Genomic DNA, 25,277 nt, shown 5'->3' with positions numbered 1-25,277 from the left:
AATCTGGCCCTAAACAACCTGGCTAACAACTCGGCCTTTATAACCCTCACTCTGACAACCTGGCCCCGACAACCAGGCCCCCAAGCTGGCCCCAACAGCTGGGACCCCGGCAACCTGGCTAACAACTCAGCCTGAACAACCTCACCCTGAAAACGCCCCGACAACCAGGCCCCCGGCACCAGGCCTCGACAACCTACTTCCGACAGCCTGGTCCCCCGACAACTAGCCCCGGTAATCTGGCCCGGTAACGTGGCCTCGACAATCTGGCCCCCAACGTGGCCTCGACAATCTGGCCCCCAACAACCTGGCCCCAACAACTCGGCCTTTATAACCTCACTCTGACAACCTGGCCCCGACAACCAGGCCCCCAAGAAGCTGGCCCCAACAGCTAGGACCCTGACAACTTGGCCCCCGACATCCAGTCCCCCGACAACCTGGCTTCCCGGTGTGTGGATGATTTTTTTTTTTTTACAGTAAATCTTAACTGCATTATCCTGCGTGTGTCTCAGTGAAGCGTTCCTCGGAGGCAGCTGTAGGAGGTTGCCGGGGGGACTTGCCGTAGGAGGTTGCCGGAGGTTTGCCGTAGGAGGTTGCCGGGACTTGTAGTAGGAGGTTGCTGGGGGCCTTGCCGTGGAAAGCGACTGTGGGAGGTTGCCGGGGTTGCCGTAGGAGTCTTCTGGGGGACTGTCGAGGGGCTACCTGGGACTGCCGTGGGAGGCTGCCGTGGAATGCCGTGGGAAATTGGTGTGGGAGGTGCCGTAGGAGGCCCCCAGGGGGCTGCCGGGGAGCTGACGAGGAAGGCTGCCGGGGGCTGCCGTGGAGCTGCCGTGGAAGTTGCCGGGGGTGGGCTGCCGAGGTTGCCGGGGCGCTACTGATGGAGGCTTTTTTTTTTTGAGAGAAAAAGGAGGGGTGAAAGAAGATTAGAGGTGGGGAAGGAAGTTATAGTTCGGAAATTGAATAAATTTTGGGCTGACCGCCTATGGGACCCATTCTGATTATTATATCTACAACAGCTTCCTCATTATCTGGCAGGGTAACATATACAGTAGTTGTTTACAGTGGCTCTGTGTGTGTGTGTGTAGAGAATGATGGCACTGAGGACTCCTACATAGAGACAGGGAGGAGATGGAGTAAATAGAACGAAAATTAGATAAAATTTAAAGTAATGGTTAAGAAAAATATAGAAATGAATCATGGTGGACTGAGATAATGTGGAAAGAAAAAACTTGTGATGATAGGAAAGAGAAGTGGGGACCAGAAAGGAGCTTGTCCTATAGCAATACATATCGTATCATAGCAGTAAGGGATTCAGAGATCATCTAAAGATAAAACACACACCAATTTCACCTGATGATTATACACACCAACGCTATCTAGGGGTCGTAGGTTAGGTTAGGTTAGGTTAGGTTAAGTTATACTTTTACTTCTTTACTTTTATCCTCTTCGCCTCTAATCGGCTCGTTAGCCGCTTGGGCGGTCGGTCACGTCTCGGTTACGCACTGTTGGCAAGTACTGGACATGCACTGGCTCCTGAATGTATCTGAACCTGCTCCAGTGCTGGTCAAGTCTGGTCTTGAAACAGCTCACACTCGGTGCCATCACAACACTCTCCTGCAGGTTGTTCCAAGAGTTCACAACTCTCACTCGAAAAAGTTTGCCCTCCCAGTTTTCTGGACTTGCGGCTTCTTCAACCTTGAGTTGTGACCCTTTGTGGGACGCGCGTCTGCTAGCTCCAGGTATTAACACTATACTGAGTAGTGACCTTTGAGATGTTTATACAACTCAATTAGGTCCCCCCCTGTCCCTCTGTAGTATAAGCTCGGCAGTTGCGGGCGCTCTAGTTTCACTGGATAGCTAAGATGCCGAAGTGCAGGCACCAGTCTGGTGGCCATCCTTTGGTCATATCTTGTGGACCAGACGGGGTGACAGTACTCCAGACGTGGTAGCTCTTCATTCTTGAAGATTGTTTCGAGGGACAGATCGTCTAGATATCCGAACGACCTTCTTATAAGACCTAATAGTTTAGTTGCTTGATTCACCTTCTTCTCACAATGGTCCAAGAACTTCAGTTCATTGTCAACATACACACCAAGGTCCTTTTCGCATTCAGTCTCTATTAATGCAGTTTCTTGATCCCGTTGGCACATATGATATGCTTCCTTACCTTTGGTACGTCCCAAGTACATCCTCTTACAATTCGTGACATTGAATCTTAGCAGCCATTTCTTCGACCATTCTTGAAGCTCACAGAGATATTTCTGCAGCTCTTTACAGTCTGTTTGGTAAATAATTTCCTTAAATCTCGGCATCGTCCGCAAACATTTGTATCGAGGAGTGTATAGTTTCTAGCATGTCATTTATGAAACAAGCAAACAACAACGGGCCCAATACAATGCCCTCTGGTACCCCGTTTGTCACGGGTACACATGACGATTTCGTACCATTAATCACCACACACACTGCTTGCTATCATGCAGGAAGTCTCTGATCCACGCTAGGTCACCTCCCTGAACCCCTTACCCTTCCAGTTTAATTCTCAGCATTTCGTGGGGTACGCTGTCGAAAACCTTGGTAAAATCTAGGTACTGTATATATTGTCGATATTGCCTCCCTGTTCCAGAATTTGGGTCCAAACGTCCAGTACCTTCAGTAATTGTATTAAACAGGACCGTCCTGGCATAAAATCGTGTTGGCAGTCCGATACAAGGTTGTTTCGAAGTAGATGTTCCATCATGGCATCTCTTAAAATGCTTTCAAGTACTTTGCATACTATACTGGTCAGGCTCACTGGTCTATAATTATTTGTGGAGTGACGATCTCCCTTCTTGAAAACAGGACTCACATAGGCCATTTTTCTGTCACTGGGGACCTTTTGCTCATCCAGGCATTTACAGAACAGGATCTTCAGGGGCTCAGCACTCTGGGATGCACCATGTCAGGGCCGGGACTTTTATGAATTTTTAGCCTTGACAATTTATTTATTAAAACCTGTTATGAGAACACAATATGGGTCAGCGCTGTATCACACCGTCTGTCCTCAAACGCATCCTCTCTTGTGAACACCAAGGAAATGAAACTGTTCAACGCCTTGTCCTTGTTAGAATCAGCGTAACTACCATCTTCAAGCCTCAGGTCCGAAACGCAGACTCGCATTTTTAATTTCGACTTTGCGCCGCGGTAAAACGTTATTGGGTTTGACTTGATCTCACTCACAATTCGCCTCTGGAACTCTTTTTCAGCCCTTCTGCACTCTGACTTTGCTTGGTTCCTGGATCTGGCATAAATCCTCCTGTCAACCGCACATGGTTCATGTGTAGCGGTCTCCTCGTATTCCTGGGGCATTGGGTTTGGTCCTGGGTATATATTTATCGATCACTTTATTGGCTATGATATTTAGTGTAGTGTCTGCGCTCTTATACCTTAGTGAGCTATGCCAGTGGATACCCCTCATCTCCTCCCTCATCCCGTCATAATTTTCCTTGTAATATGTGAACCTAGGCCTGGTTTTGTCATGAAATAAGTAACAGTTAAAAATGAAGGACAACGTTACGTGGTGACTGGTGCCTACGGGGGCTAGGTGTTCCAGCTTGGCCACCATACCCTCCTCGTTAGTTATGATGAAGTCCACAGGCTTGGGTGTTTGCTCCTCTCTATAATGAGTCGGGTTTTTAACATGTTGGGACAGAAAATTACCTCTCAGTGTTTCTACAAAAAGAGTAGCGGGGTTATTTAAGTCATTTGGTGTGGTTTTATTTCTTCAGTCGATTTCACCATAGATAAAGTCCCCCATGACAAGGCGGTGGGTAGGGTTGAGCACCGTTGCATTGTCTATTAAGGCTCTTAAGTTCCTTTGCTTTAATAAGCTAAAGTTTGGGGATCTGTAGATACACCCGACAATAAGTAAGTGTATCCCCATTAACTAAATTTTACGCCGCTTTGATTTTTCAAAATCATCCTCTCCCTGTACCTTCACTTGGCTAGCTCTCAAGTTTTGCTTAGCATAGATAACCACACCCCTCTTGCAAGTTCCTTGAGAAAGGTTCGTAAATGAGTCATATTCGTCTATATTGAACTCGCATTCCTCCTGCTCGATTCTCCTGTTCTTGTACAACAGTTCTACAACACCTACTATATCGGGTTGATTTACTTCTAATAGTTTTTCAAACTCCTCTCTCTTATCAAGGAACGTGTCAGTATTAATGTACATGACTTTCAAGCCGGAATTTGTTCTCGGTAACGTCTTTGATTTTGGTGGTGTCTCCGGCCTCCCGCCATTCTCAGCAGCTGCAGCGTTTGCTAAATACATTGTACTCTGTGGGGTGTGGTCAAAGATGACATTGTTTACTTGGCGCTCACCTTCTCCTGGGTGGGAGTTTTTTTTTTTTTTTTTTTTTTTTTTTTTTTTTTTTTTTTTGTTAGGTTAAGGTGGGGAAAGGGTGGAAGGCATGCTGGGGCTCAAGGCACAGCCAGACATGAGGGATGGAGAAGTCACAACATATAGTCGTGGGGGGAAAGGTTGGAAAAGAAGTTTAATGAGTTAAACAGAGGGGGACGACACCCCTTGTTTTACATATTACAGAGTTTGTTGGCTAACTAAGCTAACCTAGGATTTAGAATGAGGTTGCACAATGGTTATTTTAGTAGACAATGACTAGATTGATTTTACAATTACAAGTTTATTAACATCTTATACTGTATTACGTTATGGACTCACTTGATTGTGACTTGTTAAATGTGAATTTATATCATCTAAGTTTTAATCTAAGGTGGATCACTGCGGCGGACATAGATGGATCGCGGGTTGGGTTGTTGTAGTGCGGGCAGACTCCGGGGCCACCAGGCGTGGGGTCTCCCTCCGTTGATGTCTTCCCCGCGTAGGTGGTCTGGGCTGTGAGGGTCGTCCAGGAGCTTGTCCCCACCCTTCTTCCCTAGGCGATGGAACCTGAAGTTGAGGGCTTCTGTTTTATTTCTTAGGTGGATGGTTTCCACTGTCTCCTGGTAGGGTGGCGCTTGGCCACTGGCTGACCTCAAACACTTGTTTTGGAAGCTCTGTAGTTGTTGTAGTCTGGTCTTCCCGAGTGTGACGAGTGGTATAGATGGGTACTCCAACACAGGCCTCACCAGCGCCTTGTACAGGTGAACTTGTATCTTCTCAGGCATCAATTTAAAACGTTTTAATTTGACTGCGGCGACTTTGGCTTTATTTAGTCTGTCCTTCACGTGGGGAATGATGCCCGTCCGAGAATGATGAGGCCGAGCAACCTGCCTTGTTTAGAGTACTGAATCTCTTCGTCGTCGATCATCAATGGGGCCGGCTTGAATTTGGCTATGGGTATGACCTCAAATTTCGTTTTGTTTGTTTTTATTTTCCATTTATTTTCATACTCCGAGATCTCCTCTATTGCCCGAGCAGTGAGTCGCGCCATTCTTGCTGTGGACCTTCCTGGGCAGGTGACGATCTGTGTTACATCGTCGGCATACATGACGTACTCGCTGCCGACGATTGGGGGTGGCAGGTCAGCCGTGTAGAGTGTGTAAAGGGTTGGTGAGAGACAAGAGCCCTGAGGCACGCCGCTCGATAGTGAGAATTCTTCTCCAAAATGTTCTTGCATCTTGATTTTGGCTCTGCGGTCCATAATGAAGTTGCACAGCAGGCGCGTCAGATTTTCGGGTAGCCCCAGTTGTATGATCTTATACTGCAGCCCTGCGTGCCAAACTTTGTCAAACGCCTTGCTGACGTCCCTCAGTACTATATTGCACTGCAGGCGGCCAGTCATGGCATTGGCGATCTGCTCGTAGGCCTGAGCTATGGCGGTGGATGTGCCTCGATACTGGCGGAAGCCGAACTGGCGGGGATTATGCACGTCTTCGTCCTCCAGATACATCCGCAATCGCTTATTGACTATTTTTTCGAAGATTTTGGCAGGTACCTCTAGCAGCGATATTGGTCGAAAGTTTTCGACTTTGTTTGGAGGCTTCCCTGCTTTTGGTATGAGGCGAATAACGGCGATTTTGAACATCTTAGGGAAGTATCCAGAGGCGAGGCAGGCGTTGCATATATGAGCAAGCCTCTCTATCATGTTGTCGGGGAGTTGAGCCAGGATTTTCTTGTTAATGTGGCTTTGACCAGGTGATTTGTTTTTAAACCCTTTTATGATGGCTGACACATCTGCAGGAACTATGCGCTCCGTCAGGTAGCTTCCGTCCACCAGTCTAGTGAAGTCAGTCCGTGGGAGCGGCTGGAGCAGGTGCTGATGGTCCTGCAACTGACCTAAAATGTCCTCCTCAAACTCCCTGTCGAAGCCCTCGTTCTCCTGTTCACTAATGGTAAAGATCTTTCGTAAATATCGCCGATGTAGTTGTTCTTGGTTTTCTTCCTCGAATATTTTTACGTTGTTTTGGTCGAGCAGGTAAGGGACCGTGCTAGAGGTGGAACCCATCAGTCGCTTGATCCCTTTCCAGAATGCAGCAGAATCGCGGTAATTGTTGGCTGCCTCCCATACCAAGGCGGCCCATTTTTATTCATGTAGACGTTTGCTCTCGTCCTGGGTGTCCGTCTGTAGCTCTCGGTACCGGTCTCTCAGCTCCTGCGTCCACCCGCGGATACTGGCTAGCTGTCTCACGTGAGCGTGGAGCGGGTGGGGAATGCCAAGGCCACCTAGAAGCGAAGGCCCAGTGAGGGTTTGATGACTCCACTGGAAGCGGCAGTGACCGCGCTAGCTTTCTCTCTTTACTTACCTTCTACCTCTTCTTCATAATAGCTTTATTACTTTCCTTCTACCATTACTTTAATACCTCCCCTCTACCTTTACTTTATTACCTTCCTTCTACCTTTACTTTAATACCTCCATTCTACCATTACTTTATTACCTTCCTTCTCCCATTACTTTATTACCTTCCTTCTATCATTACTTTATTACCTTCCTTCAACCATTACTTTATTATCTTCCATCTACCATTACTTCATTGCCTACCTTTTACCACTACTTCAATACCTTCCTTCTACCATTACATTATTACCTTCCTTCTACCATTACTTTTACCACTACTTCATTACATTCCTTCTACCATTACTTTATTACCTTCCTTCTACCATTACTTTTACCACTACTTCATTACATTCCTTCTACCATTACTTTATTACCTTCCTTCTACCATTACTTTTACCACGACTTCATTACATTCCTTCTACCATTACTTTCCTTCTACCATTACTTTATTACCTTGTTTTAGCGGTGATATGATATCAAACTATCTCACTTGTTAACACTTGCCCGAATGAGTGTAGGTTAGTCGCTGGTACCGTAGTTGCAGCTGAGTGAGATATCAAGTAATCTCAAGGCGTGTCACATTTGATACAGTCGTAGATTGGTTGATAGTTTAAATCGTCTGTCCTGGGTTGTACTTGTAATTATCTTAGCTTGTAAGTTAAACAAGACACACAGGTAATGTTCTCTTCACTCGTTGTTCCTTGATTTAATGTAAACACACGTGGTGATTTTCCAGTTATATTGGGTAGTAATGTCTGTACAATTATTTGGTATTGACAGACTAATGAGCATTAGCTATTAGCTTGTAATTAGCTGATATATTTAGAGAGAGGCACAGCCCGGAAAGCTGGTCTCACGACACGACTTCAGGGCATCGTGCCGGGCTGTGTACTGGTGAGAACTGGGCTGAACTCTCTTGAGTCTGGTGCCTGGTGGTCGAAGAGTAACCACACTTCAACACGACCATTAACTAAACAGACTTCCCACACACTGAAGGTTGGGTCTATAGTTTTATGGGCTGTACACCGGAGAAGGTGTGAAAGAACAAATGTTTATGGGCAGTCCACCCTAGGAGGCGTGACAGAGCAAATGTTTATGTAGCTGTATGCTCAATAGTCTGGGTGATAGAATGTATATAATGAATATATGTCATTAGCCCACATTTATATAATATTAATGTCACCGAGGCTAATACAATCTTCCTGCTACCATTACTTTACTACCTTCCTTCTACCATTATTTTATTACCTTCCTTCTACCATTACTTTTACCAATACTTCATTACGTTTCTTCTACCATTACTTTTACCACTACCTTATTGCCTTCCTTCTACCATTACTTTATTACCTTCCTTCTGCCATTACTCCATTACCTTCCTTCTACCATTACTTTTACCACTACTTCATTACCTTCCTTGTACCATTACTTTATTACCTTCCTTCTACCATTACTTTATAACCTTCCTTCTACCATTACTTCATTACCTTCCTTCTTCCATTACTTTATTACCCTCCTTCTACAATTACTTTATTACCTTCCTTCTACCATTACTTTATTACCTTCCTTCTACTATTCCTTTATTACCTTCCTTCTTCCATTACTTTATTACCTTCTTTCTACCATTACTTTATTACATTCCTTCTACTATTACTTTTATCAACACTTCATGACCTTCCTTCTACCATTATTTCATTACCTTCTTTCTACCATTACTTCATTACCTTCTTTCTACCATTACTTTATTACCTTCCTTCTACCATTACTTCATTACCTTCCTGCTACCATTACTTTATTACCTTCCTTCTACCATTACTTTTTTACCGTCCTTCTACCATTACTTTATTACCTTCCTTCTACCATTACTTTATTACCTTCCTTCTACCTTTACTTTATTACCTTCCTTCTACCATTACTTAATTACCTTCCTTCTACCATTACTTCATTATCTTCCTGCTACCATTACTTTATTGCCTTCCTTCTACCATTACTTTATTACCTTCCTTCTACCATTACTTCATTACTTTCCTGCTACCAATACTTTATTACCTTCCTTCTACCATTACTTCATTACCTTCCTTATACCATTACTTTATTACATTCCTTCTACTATTACTTTTATCAACACTTCATTACCTTCTTTCTACCATTACTTCATTACCTTCCTTCTACCATTACTTCATTACCTTCCTTATACCATTACTTTATTACATTCCTTCTACTATTACTTTTATCAACACTTCATTACCTTCCTTCTACCATTACTTCATTACCTTCCTTCTACCATTGCTATATTACCTTCTTTCTACAATTACTTTATTACCTTCCTTCTACCATTACCTTCTTACCTTCCTTCTACCATTACATTATTACCTTCCTTCTACCATTACTTTTACCAACACTTCATTACCTTCCTTCTACCATTACTTTCACCAACACTTCATTACGTTCCTTCTACCATTACTTTATTACCTTCCTTCTACCATTACTTTTACCACTACTTCATTACATTCCTTCTTCCATTACTTTTACCACTATTTCATTACCTTTCTTCTACCATTACTTCATTACCCTCCTCTTACCATCACTTTATTACCTTCCTTCTACCATTACTGTATTACCTTCCTTCTACCATTACTTCATTACCTTCCTTCTACAATTACTTTATTACCTTCCTTCTACCATTACTTTTACCACTACTTCATTACATTCCTTCTACCATTACTTTCACCAACACTTCATTACGTTCCTTCTACCATTACTTTATTACCTTCCTTCTACCATTACTTTTACCACTACTTCATTGCATTCCTTCTACCATTACTTTTACCACTATTTCATTACCTTCCTTCTACCATTACTTCATTACCTTCCTTCTACCATTACTTTATTTCCTTCCTTCTACCATCACTTTATTATCTTCCTTCTACCATTACTTTATTACTTTCCTTCTACTATTACTTTTATCAACACTTTATTTCCTTCCTTCTACCATTACTTCATTACCTTCCTTCTACCATTATTTCATTACCTTCCTTCTACAATTACTTTATTACCTTCCTTCTACCATTACTTTTACCACTACTTCATTACATTCCTTCTACCATTACTTTCACCAACACTTCATTACGTTCCTTCTACCATTACTTTATTACCTTCCTTCTACCATTACTTTTACCACTACTTCATTGCATTCCTTCTACCATTACTTTTACCACTATTTCATTACCTTCCTTCTACCATTACTTTATTTCCTTCCTTCTACCATCACTTTATTATCTTACTTCTACCATTACTTTATTACCTTCCTTCTACTATTACTTTTACCAACACTTCATTACCTTCCTTCTACCATTACTGTCACCAATACTTCATTACGTTCCTTCTACCACTACTTTATTACCTTCCTTCTACCATTACTTTTAAAAGTACTTCATTACATTCCTTCTACCATTACTTTTACCACTATTTCATTACCTTCCTTCTACCATTACTTCATTACCTTCCTTCTACCATTACTTCATTACCTTCCTTTTACCATTACTTTATTACCTTTCTTTTACCACTACTTCATTACCTTCCTTCTACCATTACTTTATTACCTTCCTTCTACCATTACTTTTACCACTACTTCATTACATTCCTTCTACCATTACTTTTACCACTACTTCATTACATTCCTTCTACCATTACTTTATTACCTTGTTTTAGCGGTGATATGATATCAAACTATCTCACTTGTTAACACTTGCCCGAATGAGTGTAGGTTAGTCGCTGGTACCGTAGTTGCAGCTGAGTGAGATATCAAGTAATCTCAAGGCGTGTCACATTTGATACAGTCGTAGATTGGTTGATAGTTTAAATCGTCTGTCCTGGGTTGTACTTGTAATTATCTTAGCTTGTAAGTTAAACAAGACACACAGGTAATGTTCTCTTCACTCGTTGTTCCTTGGTTTAATGTAAACACACGTGGTGATTTTCCAGTTATATTGGGTAGTAATGTCTGTACAATTATTTGGTATTGACAGACTAATGAGCATTAGCTATTAGCTTGTAATTAGCTGATATATTTAGAGAGAGGCACAGCCCGGAAAGCTGGTCTCACGACACGACTTCAGGGCATCGTGCCGGGCTGTGTACTGGTGAGAACTGGGCTGAACTCTCTTGAGTCTGGTGCCTGGTGGTCGAAGAGTAACCACACTTCAACACGACCATTAACTAAACAGACTTCACACACACTGATGGTTGAGTCTATAGTTTTATGGGCTGTACACCGGAGAAGGTGTGAAAGAACAAATGTTTATGGGCAGTCTACCCTAGGAGGTGTGACAGAGCAAATGTTTATGTAGCTGTATGCTCAATAGTCTGGATGATAGAATGTATATAATGAATATATGTCATTAGCCCACATTTATATAATATTAATGTCACCGAGGCTAATACAATCTTCCTTCTACCATTACTTTATTACCTTCCTTCTACCATTACTTTATTACCGTCCTTCTACCATTACTTTTACCAATACTTCATTACCTTCATTCTTCCATTACTTTATTACCTTCCTTCTACTATTACTTTATTACCTTCCTTCTACCATTACTTTCACCAATACTCCATTACGTTCCTTCTACCATTACTTTTACCACTACTTTATTGCCTTCCTTCTACCATTACTTTATTACCTTCCTTCTGCCATTACTCCATTACCTTCCTTCTACCATTACTTTTACCACTACTTCATTACATTCCTTGTACCATTACTTTATTACCTTCCTTCCACCATTACTTTATTACCTTCCTTCTACCATTACACATTACCTTTCTTCTTCCATTACTTTATTACCTTCCTTCTACCATTACTTTATTACCTTCCTTCTACCATTACTCCATTACCTTCCTTCTACCATTACTTTTACCACTACTTCATTACATTCCTTGTACCATTACTTCATTACCTTCCTTCCACCATTACTTTATTACCTTCCTTCTACTATTACTTTATTACCTTCCTTCTTCCATTACTTTATTACCTTCCTTCTACCAGTACTTCTTTACCTTCCTTCTACCATTATTTATTACCTTCCTTCTACAATTACTTCATTACCTTCCTTCTACCATTACTTTATTACCTTCCTGCTACAATTACTTTATTATCTTCCTTCTACCATTACTTCATTACCTTCTTTCTACCATTACTTTATTACCTTCCTTCTACAATTACTTTATTACCTTCCTTCTACCATTACTTTATTACCTTCCTTCTACCATTACTTTATTACCTTCCTTCTACCATTACTTCATTACCTTCATTCTACCATTACTTCCTTACCTTCCTGCTACCATTACTTTATTACCTTCCTTCTACCGTTACTTCATTACGTTCTTTCTACCATTACTTTATTACCTTCCTTCTACCATTACTTTATTACCTTCCTGCTACAATTACTTTATTATCTTCCTTCTACCATTACTTTATTACCTTCCTTCTACCATTACTTTTACCAACACTTCATTACCTTCCATCTACCATTACTTTATTACCTTCCTTCTACCATTACTTCATTACCTTAATTCTACCATTACTTTATTATCTTCGTTCTACCTTTACTTTTACCAGTACTTCATTACCTTCCTGCTACCATTACTTTATTACCTTCCTTCTACTATTACTTTATTACCTTCCTTCTACCATTACTTTTACCAATACTTCATTACCTTCCTTCTACCATTAATTTATTACCTTCCTGCTACCTTTACTTTTTCCAAGATTTCAAAACCTCCATTCTACCATTACTTTTTTACCTTCCTTCTACTATTACTTTATTAACTTCCTTCTACCATTATTTTTACCAATAATTCATTACCTTCCTTCTACCATTACTTTTACCAATACTTCATTAGCTTCCTTCTACCATTACTTCATTACCTTCCTTCTACCATTACTTCATTACCTTCCTTCTACCATTACTTTATTGCCTTCCTTCTACCATTACTTCATTACCTTCCTTCTACCATTACTTCATTACCTTCCTTCTACCATAATCTGAAGGATATTTATGGCACTATTAAGGTTAGGATATTTATCTCAATAATGAGGCAAATGCAGGCACCATCAATATAATAAATACAGTATAAGTTTCTGTAGAAATTACCGTGTAATATCTTATTATAACTTATTTTCTTTACAAATCATGTAAGTATCAAATCAATGATAGACTTATTCTATCCAATCACTATGACAAAACATTACTGTAAAAGTTAAGACTCCCTTTTGGATTACTTCTGTGTAGAAAGTTTCCTATTTTTGCAACGACTGTGTACTGCAATATCAATATTATATGACTTTGAGAAATTATTCAATAATATATTTGACATTGACCAAATACACAGCAAAAGGATTCTCTTTACTGAAGTATTACATGAACAAGATTCAGTCATGTCAAATACATTCTCCTCATAGTCTAAGCACAACTTTACGAGAACATTTCTTTGGTTACTGAACTGCAAAATTTTTTCCTTAAAATCACATACTAAAGCTTGAAATATTTTGTAATTGCTCCTACTTACAGATAGAGTGAATTCTGAAGGCCATTTTAAGCCTCCTCTGTCAAGATCTTTGAGGTATTTACAATTTTCAGGAATATCAACTATGTAGCCCGCGTTGTACATCAGAACACTGATATCTTCCTTTGGCAAAGTCTGCTCTTGTACAGATTCCCCAACATTCTTGAATTCTCCCAAAGAGTCACAGGAAGTTTATCGGGGCTCAAGATCATCTAAGGATGAAATAATTTATGTGATTGCTAATAGAGCAGACTTTGAAGAAGCCATGGACAGAACATTCAAAATCTTGCCTAGTAATAAGTAATGGGAATTATGGTGATTTAGTAGATGGTCATATAACTTGATCATAGTATTATGTAGTGTGTTTCAAGGCAAAAGAAGTTTCTCGTGAAAGCTTACCTTCCCTAACCTTACCCCTATTTTGAGGGAACTCCAACTCTTCCCAAGTTGTAAGCCATTGACCAAAACTATTGAGAAAAACAAATTTGGATATAGAGATGAATCTTCCCTTACTGGGTTGCATTCATCTTGATGGAGAACCACGCCTTGCTTTAGTGTTTTGACATTTGCAATATTCTATTGTTGCATGAAGTCAATTACACCTGACACATTAGTATTGTTCAACAATTTCAGTGCAGCAACATTCTTATCATCAAACAATTTAACAGCATATAGCATATTCAGTCTCTCCAAATTGGTAGGAAACAGCACTTTCTCCGACAATCCTGAAGCTGACTTATCATGTAAATTACGCTCTTTTGATTGCAGTTCTTTTAGTGGCAGCATACTAGCTTCCTCAGTAATTTGGAGTTCCACAGGTGAAGGTATTACAAATGTTTGATTTAGATTTTTTGGTTAAGCCAGTTATTTCTGATACATTTCAACAGGTGGACTGAATAAAAACTAATAAAAAATAGGGGCATGCTAGAATCACAGGGATTTGGAATTACTGAAGTAAGACGCCCACCACATAACTTTTCAAACATATTTCTGTCAACCCTGTTGTTGGCAGAGATAAGGAAAACTACTGTATATCCAATGTTATGATGAAATGTGAGAACTCTATGTGTCAGCTCAAGAAGTGTGTCTGCTGTAACATTACATAGTGGATACAATGTAGCTACATGCTTGTTTTTTGACAGAAGTGAAGATATTGTGAAGAGTTGGGGATTTAGAATATAGTTAAAAGTCTACCCAGATCCCAACAGGCAACAACAATAAAAAAACTTAAACAAACAAAGACAATCAGACTATAAAAGGGTAGACAAAGGATGCGAGTTTTTGTTGTGTATAATAAAGTACAATAAATTCCTTAACAAAATATCCAGCTTTCTATAATTTACCCTTAACCATACTTAACTTAAACATACGCAACATTGGCTTAACAGTATATACATATTTATACAACATACAACAATCTGAAGCAAGTGGAGGTGGGAGGTAATATAGGGTTACAATACTCAAGTGCGGTGCTGAAGTGTCTGATGAGTAGGGCTGAGTATTGAAGAAGATGGTAGGTAGTCATTGTGCCGTAGGTTTCCAGGATAGGTAATCCAAGTGTGGTCACTTCCCAGAGTGAACTGAACTCTCCTCGATCCGGAGCTGATGAGGAAGAGTTGGAGGAGGTGACGCAACAACCAGGATATGGAGAAGGGAAACCCGGAGTGGTGACTAAGACTAGTCATACTCAGGTCGCGTCCCTAGATGGCGTTGCTCGTGGTGCTGGGTAGGTAGATCATGACACAGTAGATGGCGTGGTTCGTAACACACCCCCCCTCCAAAGACCTCCGTAGCGCGGGCACGAAGGACGTGATCACCTGGTGCGTCTGGAGAGTAGCTGCTGCATTTCCACTGGAGCTCGGGATAAGGAGTCCGCAATCAGGTTGTCCACCCACTTTATGTGCCGGACTTGTAGATTATAGGGCTGGGTGAGGAGAGCCCAGCGGAGGATTCGCTGGTTGGAGGTCTTGTAATGCTGTAGCAGCTTCACCTGAGTTTACTGACACACCATAAAGCTTACACCTTTATATGAAAGAAACTTTTTTTCACATGAATTTCGCCAAATAGCACATTAACTAGTTTTTCTTCACCTTTTAAAGTTGAAAATGTTTCCCTCAAAAGTAGCTCATGTGAAGTTTCTGAGTATCCTGTCTTTCCACTACATAAATCAAGCTTCCTCAAGTAATCAGGATGAGGGAGAATAATTACTGCACTTTCAAGTACAGGCCTGTAAAAAGAGGGACTTGAATAATATGTAGTACAAGCCCATATAAAGAACTCACAACTGTATCTGCCTTTTTTCTGAATAGCCAAAGAAAGTTGCTCAACACAGAACCACATTCCTTTAGCATTTGAACATGTGGTGTCAGTAACAGATTCATTGTCAATTAATTTTTTTATCACTTTAATGCAGCTTATTCACATCACTGATACTGGACTCTTGGTAAGTGCCCAGGTGACTCAACAAATAATCAAACTTGGACCACAGATCACATTTGTTTTTAGGTGCAAGAGCCAGTTTAGTTTTTTTTCAGAACTAATGCCGCACGTTCTTGCCAGGGTAAAACTGTTAAAGCAGCCATTACCTTTGGTTGGGCATCACAATTTACTTTAAAAAAGACACACAATCATCATTTGATATTGACATCCACACATTCATTAGATGACTGCTGAATCCTTCACAGAACTTTGCAAAATTGTCTATTTTATCTTTTTCAATCCAGTTATTGATCACTAATTCACCCCGTGCAAGTAAACGGCCATCTCTTTCTTGTGGAGTTGTACGTGTTGGGGGCAGTTTCATAGACAAGTACTTGGGTTGCTTAAGGAAGACCGGTGGATATGCGCCTTTTGTGATCGCTGGTGTCCTCTTTTTGCTCTTATCACGGTTCCATCAGGACGAGTCATGCTGTCTTTTGTGAGGATGAACCATGAGTCGAAGTTTTTAGCACCCACGACTGAAGATGCATTGGGTGTGAAGTCTTCCTTAAGGATGGCATTCGTCCACTGCTGCCGACGATCCTCGTCCTTTGGAAAGCGGAACACCAACGTATCGTATCCATAGTAAAATTTGATTTAGAGCCATGTACACAGCATTTCGTGGCACCTACAATAAAAATACAATGCTGTGACAGAGTGGCAGGGAATACAATGGCATCATCATCATTATCAAAACCCCATTTCCATGTTTCCAACCCCTACCATCTTCTCCTAGGACTTCTACGCCTCCTTCACCCATCGTCATCGTATTTATTCACATACACCTTTTTCACCACCCTTGTTTCATCCATTTTCTCCATGTGGCCCAGAAAAATATCCCTCATCCCTGAAATTTTACAGGTAACGGAAAAATGTTCTCGGAAGTTCCAGAAATTGCTCATTACATCGTCTCTCGAACCCAGAAAAATATTCCCCATCTCTGGAATTTTCCGAGTTCTGGAAAAATGTTCTTAGAATTAACGGAAAATGCGCCTGATTTTCATCTCCAAGACCCGGGAAAAACTCGCCCACCCCTCGAATTTTCTGGAATTTTACGGGTTTTGGGAAAATTTTCTCGGAATTTTCTGGAAAATGTGCTCCTCGGAAAATCGTTCCCAAAGCTGGAATTTTCCAGCGGTTTTGGGAACTATTTTCCGAGAAAACTTCAATTACGGCTATTGGAGAGTTCCGGGTTTGAGGGATTCCGGCTAACAGAGATATCACTGTATATTGTTGAAGGAATTATATTCACTAAATATAGCAAAGTAGTCCACTTTCTGATTCATGATTATACTTACAATCAACACTGAATTAGCTATAAAGAAAACATCAATGTATTCCATAAATAATTCATATTCACATTCGTATCGCCATTATAATTACCCAAACTGTTAATGCCTAGTACAGTCACTCAAGTTATTTATGCTACATTGAATCATTTTTATTATGTACAAACTTATTTAGTAATGTAATGTTTATAACATTATTTTTATAATTTGATTTTGCAATTGAGACAATGCAAATCAAATACATAAATAAAACTCTGGTGTCATTTACATAATCAAATAGACCGCATGTAAGGGCAACAGATTTCCTGACTGTACAATGTACAGGGATAAACAACACGTGTTCATACTCAATGAAAACAAATACTAGAACTTACTTAAACCCGTGTACTTTCTTAGAAACTATTTATTTACGTTTGGAATTTGATATAAATATTATAAAATAGCAATGACCATTGTAATGCCACCCATGATCTGGACATTTTCTCGTATGTCTTGCAAGGTCCTGTCCAATGCTTCAAACGCTAACTTGTGTGACATAGTGCATTCATCCCAGACTATGAGGCTGCATTTTTCTAAGAGTTTTGCCTTTACCGATCCTTTTTTGATGTAGCAAACTGGATTCTCATTGTGAACGAGGTTGAGAGACAGTTTGAAAGTTGAGTGTGCAGTACGTCCTCCTTCTAGTAGTGTTGCAGCAATGCCTGAGGATGCCACAGCAAGAGCAATTTTCCCCTGATGACGTACTTTGGCCAACAGAAGGTTGATCAAGTATGTTTTTCCTGTCCCGCCAGGTGCATCAAGAAAGATCATACCTCCCTGCTCCGCTTGTATCGCTTGCAAGTTCTGTTCATAAGCATTTGCTTGATCAGGCACCAGGTGGGGCTCATTTTCTTCAACAAAATTCACCAGAACTTCAACTGAGTTGTCTGTCTCTCTGAGCAACTCCCTGTTTGCAGCTACTGGTTCTTCTCGGTTTGGAGAAGGCAATCCAAAATCAGTCAGGTTTTTTCCGCATTGCTTCATCACTTTGTTTTCCAGCAAGATCAGAGCCCTGTTGAACATGTCATCCATGAACTCAATCTCTTGATCAGGATGTTCTCCTCTTGCTTGATGAAGCAGTTCCTCTGAAAGACTTTCTTGATGGTTTTTCCAGAGCTGGCTTGGGTTGGAATGTCCACATGTAGCAATCATGATGGCAAACAGGTTCCTCATTCTCATTGGCGATTGATTAGCTGCTGCCTCTTCTAATGTGTCATTCCAGTGACCATCATCTTCCAGTAGGCCAAGGAGATTGCACGCTTCCTGATAGGTTCTTCAGACTTGTCCATTCACTGTCTTGAGTACTGCATATGATTTTGGGCCACGGATGTGGTGCAAAAGTAGTCTCAAACAATAGCATTCAAAGTTGTTGGGGTGAACCGTGTTGACACGTCCCAAAGCATTGCCTGACTTTATCCCTGGATATCCTTCAACATCGGATCCTTGAGCTCTTCTCTGGAACTTTTTCATTGAAGCCTGCCATATGTAGAACTAGGGTACGTCAACATACAGAAATATTAGAGCAATCTCATCTTCCTGTGAAAGCTTAAAGAATGCAGTGAGAGTCGTATCAGCAGGATTTGCCATTTGATTTTGGAGAGACTCTTCTGTGAAGTATACTCTTTGTCCATTTTCCAGGTGAACAGCCTGATGAACTACTGTTGGACATCGTTCGTGTATGGGAAAACTAAAAATTCTCCATAGGGCTTCAGTGATGCATATATAACGGCCCTGCTGAAACTGTGTCACCTCATCATGATTTCCATTCATTTCCAATGCAAAGATCGCTTGGTCAGAGCCTTTGTTGACGTATTTGCAAACATACTTGATGGACTTGACTGAATTGCAAAACTCCACATTGATATGCGCATTGAATGCCTTACTCAAAAGAGGATTGTAGGGGATCACCCATTTGTTGTCTACTGTTATTTCACTGTCTGTTCTAGGTCGTAACAATTCTGTAAAACCTCTATCGCCTGGCGCTCTTCTCCTGTACTGAGGATACCCATCTTCTCCACTCTGAGCATCCTTTGTCAGGTCATTTGGGAAGTTTTTGTTGCAACGTCCATCTTTCATGTAGGGAGAGTGTCTGTTGAATGGTCCACATGACCCATAAATCATTTGCTTCTTGATGATCTCATAAAGAACTGGATCTTCTTCTGGATCAGGAAACTCTGCTCGTATGCAGTTGTCAATCATGTTCGGTCGAAGTTTCTCTTTCAACCAGATCAAGACATGGGCATGTGGTACACCTCGTTTCTGCCACTCAATGAAGTACTTGTAGCACCGTGTAGGGCCAACGATTGATGCTTTTGTAAGCAAGTCCATGAGTTTGATCACTTTCTGACTAAATACTGCCGATCTTGTCCTTTCTGGCCTTCCATTAGAGCTTCTGTTATGTCAGTCCATACAGGGTTGCATGTAAAAGTAATGAAGAGATCTGGTCGTCCATAGTTTCTGACGTAGGCTCATGGCATCCCAGAGAAAGGTGAACAAACAGATAGACAGACTTCTTTGTTTTATATATATATAGATCATCACTACATATAACACCACCCATCATGACTACACATAACATCATCCATCTTCACTACATATAACACCATCCATCATCACTACATATAACAACATCCATCAACACTACATATAACATCATCCATCATCACTACATATAACACCATCCATCATCACTACATATAACAACACCCATCATCACTACATATAGCACCATCCATCATCACTCCATATAACAACATATATCATCACTACATATAACAACACCCATCATCACTACATATAACAACATCCATCATCACTACATATAGCACCATCCATCATCACTACATATAACAACATATATCATCACTACATATAACACCATCCATCATCACTACATATAACACCATCCATTATCACTACATATAATAAACACCCATCATCACTACATATAACACCACCCATCATGACTACATATAACATCATCCATCTTCACTACATATAACACCATCCATCATCACTACATATAACAACATCCATCAACACTACATATAACATCATCCATCATCACTACATATAACACCATCCATCATCACTACATATAACAACACCCATCATCACTACATATAGCACCATCCATCATCACTCCATATAACAACATATATCATCACTACATATAACAACACCCATCATCACTACATATAACAACATCCATCATCACTACATATAGCACCATCCATCAACACTACATATAACAACATATATCATCACTACATATAACACCATCCATCATCACTACATATAACACCATCCATTATCACTACATATAATAAACACCCATCATCACTACATATAACATCATCCATCTTCACTGAATATAACACCATCCATCATCACTACATATAGCATCATCCATCATCACTACACATAACACCATCCATCATCACTACATATAACACCACCCATCATCACTACATATAACAACATCCATCATCACTACATATAACATCATCTATCATTACTACATATAACACCATCCATCATCACTACATATAACACCACCCATCACCACTACATATAACACCACCCATCACCACTACATATAACAACATTCATCATCAATACATATAACATCATCATCATCACTACATATAACACCATCCATCATCACTACTTATAACACCATCCATCATTATTACAGATCGGTAAAGTAGTTTCCGAGATTCTCGTGCGGACACACACACAAACAAACACACAGACATACTTCTTTGTTTTATATATATATATATATATATATATATATATATATATATATATATATATATATATATATATATAGATAGATAGATAGATAGATAGATAGATAGATAGATAGATAGATAAATCTATCCAAAACATCATTGTTTGTGAGCTACCGAAACCTAACAATGGCAGAACAACGAAAAACATGCTCTGAATTATATTCATCATTTAACTACTTTAAATTAATGAATTCAGATCTATGATCATCTTAACCCTTACCACAGTACACAAGAAGATTAACATGTCCAAGTCTTACCTTTAATGAAATCGAGTACAGAAAAAGAGAAATGACGAGAATAAAAGCAGACCGATAAGTTTCTTCACTCTCTCACAACATGTTTAGGCTAACTGGCGCTGTTGGCCAGGGTGGTGGCGATTGAAAGCTCGCCTCCTGGTGTGACGTCGTCATCAGATTTGTGAGAGATACCGAAGCCTTCTTTTCTAGGTGGCCTTGGCCTTGGGAGTGCCCGCTGTCACCTGGTTCTGTACTGGCGCTCTTGCTCATACTAGCTTCCCCTCGTATATAACCGATGTAAGTAGCTAAAACAACTATCTGTGCATACTTTGTGGGAAACAATATGAGACCATGGACGATAAATATTAGGATATGAGGGCTGTCACAAGTCACACGTACAATTTCGGAGCATATCGACCCCCACCTGCACAGATAGTTGTTTTAGATACTGTACTTCCGTCCCCGTTCCTCATTGAATACTCCCTCTTCTTTTTCAAGTACTGTAGGAGTTTTTTTGTGCTGTTCCCTCTGCATTACCTTGTGATCTGGGTGTGTGAATTTATTCTGAAATGCATCGCTCCCTGCTAAGTTTTTTTACCTGCCGAATAACTTCCTATTTCTTATCCTCACTCACTGTATAGTGTGATCCTGAGGGGGCTAGGCTTGCCCTCTTGCTTTTGTCCTAGCCTCCTCACATTTTGAAGGGGGGCTGACATTTTCAGAGCCTCTGTACAAATACTCTCAAACTCTATCTTATCGTGTGTTTTCCTACACCCAGCTTCCTCCAACTGGCTCTCAGGAACTCCACACACTATTATGTTGTTTCTGCACTCGAGACATTCCCGTTGTTCCTCCTCTCCCCTATCAGTAGGCCTGCTAGTTGTCATCTCTTCAACACACTTCTGCAAAATCCCTAGTATACTGTAGGTAAGGCTTCAGTAGGATAGGTTAAATTCGTTTAGGTCAGATTAGGGTAAGGCTAAGTTAATTTTGGTTAGGGTAGCATAGCTTAGGTTATTTAGATTAGGTTAGGTAAGTATACTGTAGGTAAGGCTAGGGTAGGGTAGGTTAAAATCATTTAGGTTAGATTTGGTTAAGTTAAATTAGCTTTGGTAAGGCTCGGTTCGGCTAGCGTTAGATTGGTTAATATAAGACCAGGTAAAGTAAGCTGGAAGGTTAATGTTCAGGTGTTCCGATAAAATAACCCATTTGGAAGTACTACACGGTAGGACATGTAATAATATATTTATCATGAATATTCTGGCTAGTAAATATATTTCACTGTTGGTGGTAAAACTTTTATTTTATGTTTAAAGTTAGAGAGTTAAATTAAGTTACTCCAATCTAGTTTGCATAATGAAATTTAACTGTATCAGTGTAGTTTATACCTTAATGTTGTTATTGTATAATTTACATAATGGCTGTTTCTTATATAAGTGTAGTTTACAAATCCAAGTAGGTAGGCAGGGTTACTAATTATCCCGGTCGGTAGGGTTACTAATTATCCAGATACGTAGGGTTACTAATTATCCAGCTTGGTATGGCTACTAATGACCCACATACAGTAGGTAAATAGGTTACCTGTAATTATCCATGTTGCTAGGTAATGTTTGTAATTATCCAGGCAGGTTAATAGGATGACTGATTATCCATGTAAACAGGGTGAGTGACTAATTATCCAGGCATCTAGGAAGGGTGATTAATTATCCAGATAGAAAAGCTGGATAATATAGAATAGTTTATCAGTAACCAAATTCTCAACTTTCATCACCAAATATTTCCAGAGAATTTATTTGCAACAAGAATAATTGAGTTTCCTGTGTCCATGTACGAAGAATTTATTAAATATTTGTTCGGATCCTGACAGAAGATGTATTATACTGGGGCAATACTGTGTTAGACATATAGGCAGAGTTATATATCAAAGTGCATGAATAAAGTGTTAAAAATATAGTGAAACCAAAGAGAGGGAGGTCAGGTTAAGTTATATTTCAGTAGGTTAGGTTAGGTTAGGTTAGGTTAGGTTAGGTTAGGTTAGGTCAGGTCAGGTTAGGTTAGGTTAGGTTAGATTAGATTAAGTTAAGTTAGTCTAGGTTAGGTTAGATTAGATTAGGTTAAGTTAGCTTATGTTAAGTTAGGTTAGGTTAGATGTGGTTAGATTAGATTTAGTTAGGTTACTTTATGTTATATTAGGTTAAGTTAGGTTTGTTTAGTAAAGGTTAAATTATTTTATGAACTTGTTTCACACTAGTTTTCTTCAAAATCTTCTCCACTTCTTTATTTTGCTTGTTTGTTGTTTGCATTTATCAACTTAAATGAAAGTTATTATTATTATTATTATTATTATTATTATTATTATTATTATTATTATTATTATTTTTATTATTATTATTATTATTATTATTATTATTATTATTATTATTATTATTATTATTATTATTATTATTATTATTATTATTATTATTATTATTATTATTATTATTGTTATCATTATTATTATTATTAATATTATTATCATTATTATAATTATTAATATTATTATCATTATTATTATTATTATTATTATTATTATTATTATTATTATTATTATTATTATTATTCTCATCATTATGATTATTGCTGCTGCTGTAGTTGCTCTTGTTGTTTCCAAAAGAAAATACATTATGTGGAATGAACAGTCAAAGTCATTTCTCGTTCGCATAAGATTTGTATTAAAAGTCTCCATTGAAGCATAAGTCCAATTAAGTGAAGTTGTATTTGTAAACCCTTCTACCAATAAAGTACTTATGTATACGTTACCAGCCTAGACAAAACACAAACCACTTTTACCCACAACATAGCGAGGCCGTGGCTGGTAATATTCTAAGAGCTATGTTGAATAGTCATGTTTACAGTATAGTGTACTTCTTGTTTATTAGTGAGTTGGAAATTCTGCTTCTTATGTATACATGTTTCAAAGCTGTATCTTAACACACACACACACACACACACAGCTTTTGGATCACCATTATCATCTATAATATCATTATCATTATCAGTAAAGTGGTAGTAGTAGTAGTAGTAGTAGTATCATTATTATCACACATACACATACTGTATATATACTATACTCCACATCTCGTCTCTCATAACACATAAAACAAGCAACTAATATCTCTCACAACACATAAAACATACAACTAATATCTCTCACAACACATAAAACATACAACTAATAACTCTCACAACACATAAGACATACAACGAATATCTCTCACAACACACAAAACATACAACGAATATCTCTCACAACACATAAAACATACAACTAATATCTCTCACAACACATAAAACATACAACTAATAACTCTCAGAACACATAAGACATACAACTAATATCTCTCACAACACACAAAACATACAACTAATATCTCTCACAACACATAAAACATACAACTAATAACTCTCAGAACACATAAGACATACAACTAATATCTCTCACAACACATAAAACATACAACGAATATCTCTCACAACACACAAAACATACAACTAATATCTCTCACAACACATAAAACATACAACTAATAACTCTCAGAACACATAAGACATACAACTAATATCTCTCACAACACATAAAACATACAACTAATATCTCTCACAACACATAAAACATACAACGAATATCTCTCACAACACACAAAACATACAACGAATATCTCTCACAACACATAAAACATACAACGAATATCTCTCACAACACATAAGACATACAACTAATATCTCTCACAACACATAAGACATACAACTAATATCTCTCACAACACATAAAACATACAACGAATATCTCTCACAACACACAAAACATACAACGAATATCTCTCACAACACATAAAACATACAACGAATATCTCTCACAACACATAAAACATACAACTAATATCTCTCACAACACATAAAACATACAACTAATAACTCTCACAACACATAAGACATACAACGAATATCTCTCACAACACATAAAACATACAACGAATATCTCTCACAACACATAAAACATACAACGAATATCTCTCACAACACATAAAACATACAACTAATAACTCTCACAACACATAAGACATACAA

General features: G+C 39.2%; 1 protein-coding gene across 1 annotated transcript; it reads right to left on the bottom strand.

Moving 5' to 3' along the window:
• Window positions 1-505: 505 nt before the first annotated feature.
• LOC121878119 (wiskott-Aldrich syndrome protein family member 2-like) lies at window positions 506-21,440 on the bottom strand. Its single transcript, XM_042384110.1, has 4 exons — window positions 21,363-21,440; window positions 16,145-16,358; window positions 13,335-13,501; window positions 506-868 (listed from the first exon to the last, which is right to left on the bottom strand). The coding sequence occupies exons 1-4, from the start codon at window positions 21,438-21,440 to the stop codon at window positions 506-508; spliced, it is 822 nt and encodes a 273-aa protein (XP_042240044.1).
• Between the last annotated feature and the right edge of the window lie 3,837 nt (window positions 21,441-25,277).

Source organism: Homarus americanus, unplaced genomic scaffold (genome assembly GCF_018991925.1).
Source record: "Homarus americanus isolate GMGI-L3 unplaced genomic scaffold, GMGI_Hamer_2.0 scaffold45562, whole genome shotgun sequence".
NCBI classification, from domain to species: Eukaryota; Metazoa; Arthropoda; class Malacostraca; order Decapoda; family Nephropidae; genus Homarus; species Homarus americanus.
The sequence above is the reverse complement of the archived record's forward strand: the minus strand, read 5'-3'. Positions and strand labels throughout refer to the sequence as shown.

Excerpts from the sequence above, each read along its gene's own strand:
- LOC121878119 (XM_042384110.1), bottom strand. The coding sequence starts at position 21,440 with ATGAGCAAGAGCGCCAGTACAGAACCAGGTGACAGCGGGCACTCCCAA. Across the intron at positions 13,502-16,144 it reads GTCTTCCTTAAGCAACCCAA|AATTCAAGAATGTTGGGGAA; the intron begins GTACTTGTCTAT and ends ACTCTTTGGGAG. Across the intron at positions 869-13,334 it reads CTTCAGAATTCACTCTATCT|CGCCCCGGCAACCTCGGCAG; the intron begins GTAAGTAGGAGC and ends CTCCATCAGTAG.